This window comes from Misgurnus anguillicaudatus, chromosome 9, assembly GCF_027580225.2.
Source record: "Misgurnus anguillicaudatus chromosome 9, ASM2758022v2, whole genome shotgun sequence".
NCBI lineage: Eukaryota > Metazoa > Chordata > Actinopteri > Cypriniformes > Cobitidae > Misgurnus > Misgurnus anguillicaudatus.
The window spans coordinates 28,887,570-28,895,187 of record NC_073345.2 but is presented as its reverse complement, the minus strand read 5'-3'; the positions used below and the strand labels follow the sequence as shown (position 1 = coordinate 28,895,187).

Below are 7,618 nucleotides of genomic sequence, written 5' to 3'. Positions count from 1 at the left end.
CATCAGAAAGGAAACATTCACTCAGGCTGTGTTTAAACAGATGAGCTTAACCAAATGAAAGTGGCTTCAATTGACATTTTTCATTGTTCGAAACATCAGGGCCTATGATTGGAGCCATTATTGTGCATGGACAGCAGAGACCATCAACAGTTTCCTGTCAGTTGTCACAGACAATACAAAGGGTTGTGATTTAGTCATTCAGATAGTCATTAGTGTGTGCTGAAGTGCTCCTCTGTCACCTGCCCGTGTCTGTTAAATGATTGCTTGACTAATATGGTCAGTCAACCTGAAAAATCAATCATAACCAATAATAAAAATAAAAAGAGTCTTTTATTCATTTGACACATAACTGTGTACAAGCCCAGTACACTGACTGATCTTCAGTTTGTTTATGCATAGATTGTACACACATAAGGAATCACCTCAGTACTTTCAAAGCAAATAGCCCAATGATCAAAGTTTATTAAACAGTTTTTGACTAAACTGGGACTACAATGGCTACCACAGTAAAAGTTATCACAAGATAAATTTATTTATATAAAACAATAGCATTTAATATTACAGAATAATGGCACCGAGTTTATAAGCATATTTTATATAGATTTACATAGAAAAATATAACATGCATAATTAAATAGTGTTTTGAATAATTATTAATAATGTATCTGACAGAGACCGATGTCATTTTGTAGAACTTCAGAGTACAGTCTTAGAGGCATTTTGTAGACTTTGTCCTTAGCTTGATTCATCTTTCATATCTAAAGCTTGAGACATCAACTGCTCCACCTGCATATAAAGAAAAACTGTGAATGCAAAGATACAAAACTGTCGCTGGGGTGTATAGACGGTTTCAGCAGTAACAACATAAACAAGCAGCTGTCGTGGTCCGCACGTAACTTCAGTTAAACTCCACTTATAATAAATTACAACAAAGTTCTTTAAACGTATTTTATTTATATTACAAGCAATAAAACAACACATAGATTACCTAGGAAACCAAACATTTGTTATTTTCGACGAGGAATTTGTTCAAGAGATCAGATTAGCAACTAGTTAGACCATTAAAAAACGAAACCGGAAGTAAAGTTCGGATCCAGACATGTATTGCGTTAGCGCATGTGCGTCCGATGAAACCGTCAATAGAACACATTGAAATTTTGTACCTTTTGGGGTACAATATTATACCCTATACAGTATTGTGTACCTTAAGGAACAATTGTGTACCCAACCCATTCCCATTCACTTATATGGCGAATCGTTTCGTGACGTTTTATTTATTGTTTTCTCATTTGTTTTCTGTTTTTTTTTACCATTTTCGCTTGGGTTTAGGGTTAGAACAACTTTTTGTTATATAAAAATGACATCCTAACCCAAACCCCAACTCCAAGCGACCATGGCTTAAATATAGATAAAAACATAGAGAAACCTGTATAGAGAAAATGGTTTAAAAAACAGAAAACAAATGAGAAAACAATAAATAAAACGTCACGAAACGATTCGCCATATAAGTGAATGGGAAGGACTGGCGTATCATATGCACGCAAAATCGGAATTTGGCGTATACCTATTGCACGATTTGTACGCATCTTGGTGAGAACGGGTAGGTGTACCAGTTAAGCTTTAGGGGTACAAAACAGTTAACATACCTTTAAAGGTACACAATAGATCCTTAATGTACAGTAATGTACCCCAAAAGGTACAACATTGTACCTGTAAAGGTACAAAACGGAAACTTTTTTTCGTGATACTGTTACTCAACTGCTTTTTTCCTATTTTCAAACCATTTTCGCTTCGGTTTAGGGTTAGATTTGGTGTTTGCATTAGGATGTAACTTTAAGTATTGGTTTATACTATTTTTTCTTATTTATTTTTTATATTTTCAGAATTTTAAAACAGTGTCGCCTGGCGTTAGGGTTAGAGTTAGGTTTGGGTAAAGATGTCATTTTATGTAAATCTAACCCTAAACCGAAGCGACAATGGTAAGAAAATACAACAAAACAGTTGAGTAACCAATACGTGACAATGACACATAAAAGAAATTCGTGATACGATCACAAAAAAACGTGGAAATTCATGATACGATCACGAAAAAACGGGGAAATTCGTGACAGTATCACGAAAAAAAATCAACTCTTAAAAATATGCGTTCCAGATATCCAAACAAACGGTTATTTGTTTCATAAAAGCAGCAACAGAACCTTTCTGCTGCACAAAAGTTTAGGAAAATGTTTAAGAAAGGTTCTTTGGGGAACCAAAAAAGGTTATTCTATGGCATTGCTCTGTAGAACTCTAAAGAACTTTTATTTTAAAGAGTGCACATTTGCCTTTTGTAATAAGAGAATAACCACAGATGTAGAGGATTTACGCAAATATATATTTTATTCACGATGTCTTTGCACTTACACTAGAACCACTTTATCGTGCACCTTGCATGCACATAGGCATTAACACATCCGGTTAACCTATTATTTACTTCTCACTTACCTGTTCACGTTGACTGTCTCTCTTGCGACCTTCCACCAACTCACGCGTCGGTGACAGCAGCCGATGCAGCAGCTGCGCAGCATCATCCTTCTGTGCGTTCACCCGCGCGCTCACCCGCGCGCTCCTCTGTTCAGCTTTTTCCCTCATGAGCGCCTCCAGGGCGCGCACAAAGCCAGGTTGCATATCGTACTGACCAGTGCTCGCTAAAACGCTCTCCTCATCGCCGCCTGGATCCTCGAGTCTGCCTTGCTCATCTGTGCTTTTCTTGCCCATTAAGTGACCTTGAACGGATATGGAGCGTTAAAGATTAGAAAATATGTAAAATTTTGACAATTTTATGTAAATAAATGAATTAATATAAGAGCAAATGCGAAAACTGTTTAATAGCCTACTAAACAAAGCTCAAGAATAATTCAATTCAGATTTATTTCTATAGCGTCTATTGCGTTGTTGCAAAGAAGCTTCACAGAAAATACGCAGAACAAACTGTAGAGATGTAAAAGAAGAAGTCATAGAAAATAGGAATACCAGTTTGGAAGTTTTCTGTTATGTATCTCATTTTGAATAGAATAACATTATATTGCGATCATTCTGATCTCCTCAGAATAAAGTCAGCTTTTACAATGAAAGTATCAACATTCTTATCTACATAACTATAATCTACATACATTTTCTCATTTATTTCGCCCTTCACATTATCAAATAACACACACAAACTTAACCAGCTGCATGGCATTTATTGCCATCCAGTTTCTGCTGTGCATTTGAGTTAGTATAAGTGACACTTCAGACAATTGCAATCACTTCACATATCTTATAAATGACCACTTATGTAATTAATAAAGTGATTTCAATGGAGCCCCGTTGCATGGGATATTATTGCCACATAACTAGTGTTACAGATTGCACCTATCAGGGTTTATGAGGCTTTGGCTGCATGGTCACTTTGTGAACCAACATTTAGTTTTTCTCAAATATACAGTCGTTTATATTATTAATAAAAAAAATAAAAGTGCTTAAAGGGTTAACCACAGCGATGCCATTGAAGAATCATTCAGTCAAAGGTACTTTTTATAAAGAAACATTTTTTCACTACAATGAAATTGTATGAAATTGGTGAAGCAAAAATGTTAAATGTTCTTTATGAAACCATTTAGCCAAAAGTAATTATTCTATGCCATCGTAGTAAGTGCGCATTTTAACTGACAAATGCAAAGTAAGAAAATCATAATTTCTTTGCTCAGAAACTGCCTTAAAAGAAACTAAATGCACGGCAACAGAAATGCATAATATTCAAAATTCTCCCCACAAACACAGTTATGCAACACTTCACGTTTCCCAACAAAAATGAAGTAGCTCTAACTGATCATTTAAATTGGCTATGTTCAATGCAAAGTAACACATTTACTAAACATTTTTCTTAAAATTAAAATGATTTTTGCTCACCTACAGCCCAGTGGTTTCCACGTGGATAAACTTTTCCACCTGTTTCTGCATCATCTGATGCATGCACATCACAAAGCACCAAAACCAGAATTATTGAAACTGCTAATCTGTATCTCCACACGACGCACATAACGCCCATAAACTCTCCTCTCTTGATCAATATTCCGGTAATAGCTTGTCCACTTAAGAGCACAGGTCCTGTTTAACGGTGCATGCGCATAATGGCTTAATTTATATGCTCGCGTGACGCCAAACACTTAAAAGTGAGAAGATAATGACGCAATAATTTCGCGTGCTATGTCGTGCAAATGTTTGGATTATTTGGGTGCAGGGAAATGCGCTGAAATTTAATGCGCCCTGTCAGGCGCTGTGCGTCAGTTAGTGGGTTAGCATAAAACAGATTGTCATGTTGAGCTAACCTGTCATTATCTCAGCCAAGGGCTATTATGCTCCCAAAGATTTATTGAATGTGAGTGTCATCGGTATTTCATTTAGATAAAGGCTAAAAATAGCTTGTTAATGGTTACTCATTGTTTTCTTGTGCCACTGGGCGCACTATGAGTGCGCCTATTTTATTTAAAAATGGTAAAATACAGTAAAAACTTGCCTGATAATAAGCAGCAGGATAGCCTGAAGCCACTGACCCAAGTTGCTCTCCAGTTACATGAACCCATTGATATTATAATATTCTAATATGAATGGATATGAGATATACAACACTAAAAAACAAATTAAGTTGATAATGGACGGGGTGGCCTAAAGCCAGCAGCTGGCTTGTTTCAAACCATGATTGGGTCAAATATGGACATTTTATAGGTTAATATAAACAAATGATGGTTTGTTCATATTATCCATGGATTGAAACAACCCAGCATTTTTAGAGTGCTCAAGAACTCGCTCTCCAAAAAGACCAGGATGATTATTTTTTATTTTAAGTTTAATGGAAGTGACACTTTGCATAAACAATGTGATCTAAAGAAGTGATCCATACTGTTTTTGATTGCTTTAGTATTATAATATGCAAATCAAGAAGAAAATACAATTGATTTATCTTAAGGGCTTTTTGGGGCACACCTACTCCATATTGTTTCCGGTGTGATTTACAATTGCTTGACACGCATCCCTGATATCACGTATCAGATATTTTCACACCCTTAGGCCAGCAAACAAAAGCAGTATGATTGTTTCTGCAAAGCCCCACAAACAAACACCTGACGTGAGCAATGAAGAAGAAAAGAAATCTTAATAAAGTAATGTTCTCATTACACTGCTCTTTAATCCCTGCATTCATTGGCACTGAACTAAAACATTGTCCATGGCAACCTCCCTTAAGCCTTTATTGTTGTGTACATCTGAAAGAACAGATGGGCTTCGTGTGGTTTTACTTGGATGGAAAAATCAACATTTGAACAATACATGCACGGAAAGGAGCTGATATGTGAGCATTTCGACGAATTTCCATAATATGAGTGATTTAATAATGGGAGATATTTTTATGGAAATATTTTGGGATATCGTGACATGCATAACAAAGCCTGAAAAGAAGTGCATAGCTGCCTTTTTGGATTACAGGTGTACACTGTCAAAAAATGGACCCTATAGCTGTCATTGGAGCAAACCACAAAAAAGGTCTTATATGTACCAGAAACCCAGCATGTTTTATACATTTGGTACCAATATGTACCGTTAAGGTACTAATATGCACTTCTTGGTACCAATATGTACCTCTGAGGTGCTACTATGAACTTTTTAGGTGCAAAGGTGTACTTTTTGAAAGGGTAGCAGTGACAGCTATTTATAGTATTGAACTTAATTGACAACAACTTGCTCATATCTTAAAATATATCAGTGCGATTGTTGTGCCTTAAGATGCAAGTAGTGTTTATTTATAAATTATGCTTTTTAAAGGTGCAGTGTGTAATTTTTAGAAGGGCCTCTTGACAGAAATGCAAAATAATATACAAAACTATATTATCAGGGGTGTAATGGGGTGTTATGTTTTTATTACCTTCGAATAAGATGATTTTACATACATTGAGGGTCCCCCTACGTGGAAGTCGCCATTTTGTGCCGCCATGTTTCTACAGAAGCCCTTAATGGACAAATTTTGTTTACTAAGTTGTCTACATCGATGATATGTTTTTCCGATGGCGGCTACCATAGCTTCTCTGTGCATTTCAAAAGCGAGGGGTGAGCAGTGGACTGAACCGTTGGTTGCAATTTTCAACCTCACCACTAGAAGCCGCTAAAACTGTCATATATATATATATATATATATATTGTGTTTTTAAAATTGAAAAAAAAAATTATATTGGAATTATATTTTTATAAAACTTTATGTGGTAAGTTTGTACTAAATGATAGCTGGGAGAGGAATTAAAATTACATTTAGGCCTATTAAAGGGATAGCTTACCCAAAAATGAAAATCCTGCCATCATTTACTCACCCTAATCTTGAGTTTCTTTATTTACAAAATAAGATATTTTGATAAATGATGATAAGCATAAAGTTGACTTTCATACAGGTTTTGAACAATATAAGGATGAGTAAATACTCTAAATTCTAAATTAGTTATTTTTAACCAAATGCTGGGTAAATATTGGACAGATCACATTTTGGGTTCATAAATAAATCTATTTATAACCCAAAATGTGTTCTGTTTAATATTTACCAACCATTGGGTTAAAAATAACCCGAATTTAGAGTGATGTAATAAATGATGTAATAAACATGTAAATATCAAAATTAAATGTCATTTTTGTATGAACTATCCATTAAATAAGTCTCAAGCTAATTAATTATTCATTGCAAAATAGAGTCTACTGTAATGTGTTTCTGATTATTGACACTGTACCTAAATAAACACGATTTTCAATTTTTTTTTTTACTTTTTTATATTCCGACAGAATATAATGTGTATGTGAATCTTGCAAATGCGTCCAAATCACCACTAGATGGAGCTATTTCTTTTCAGTTGAAACTTTACCGACCACAGTTCATTTTTCATTTTTGTCAGTGTGGACAAGATCAATTTACAGGCTCAAAACTAAACTTAGAGGCTCAAAACTCATGAGGTAAACTATCATAACAAAAAAGCTCAGTAACATCTGAGTAACATCTATGAAAAATTATGTTTGTTTTTTCCCATGTAAAATATATAAAATAAATTTACTTACAAATTTTAATATTTTTTTCTCAGTTTCTCATGGTTTTTAAATTATTTTTAGTCAATCCCTCAATTTTTTATTTTCTTATAGATTCCCTCATAGATTCATAATTATAACTACACTTTGTGATATTACATTGACAAGGATTTATTCAAGAACGCATAATAAAGACATAAAAATTTGCTACAAAAATACAGACAGGCAGTGTGACTGAGCCATTCTACAATCATTAAAATGGTTAAATGAAAATGACTGTCTGAAAATTGTTGCCTTAAATATGTATTTAAGACACATTCAGTTAATGGCTTTCGAACTGTCAGTTATCTGCATTGAATAGCTGGAAATTCAGCTGGTTTGACCTTTAAATGAGAGGTTAATGACCATCTGAAGGCAGAATTATCTTCACATGCTTTTAAAACAACATAATTTGATCATCAAACATAAGATGAGTTTCCACATTATTAATCATTATGTTTTCGATTACGTTTGTAAAAGCCCTAATGTGTTTGCTTTATGTCAT

General features: G+C 34.5%; 1 protein-coding gene across 1 annotated transcript; it reads right to left on the bottom strand.

Annotated features, from left to right (window-relative positions):
* Positions 1-311: 311 nt before the first annotated feature.
* Positions 312-4,499, bottom strand: grp (gastrin-releasing peptide). The gene is made up of 3 exons (XM_055181195.2): positions 3,931-4,499; positions 2,485-2,765; positions 312-786 (listed from the first exon to the last, which is right to left on the bottom strand). The coding sequence occupies exons 1-3, from the start codon at positions 4,067-4,069 to the stop codon at positions 736-738; spliced, it is 471 nt and encodes a 156-aa protein (XP_055037170.2). The 5' UTR covers positions 4,070-4,499; the 3' UTR covers positions 312-735.
* Between the last annotated feature and the right edge of the window lie 3,119 nt (positions 4,500-7,618).

Excerpts from the sequence above, each read along its gene's own strand:
- grp (XM_055181195.2), bottom strand. The coding sequence starts at position 4,069 with ATGGGCGTTATGTGCGTCGTGTGGAGATACAGATTAGCAGTTTCAATA. Across the intron at positions 2,766-3,930 it reads TGGAAACCACTGGGCTGTAG|GTCACTTAATGGGCAAGAAA; the intron begins GTGAGCAAAAAT and ends TATCCGTTCAAG. Across the intron at positions 787-2,484 it reads GAGACAGTCAACGTGAACAG|GTGGAGCAGTTGATGTCTCA; the intron begins GTAAGTGAGAAG and ends CTTTATATGCAG.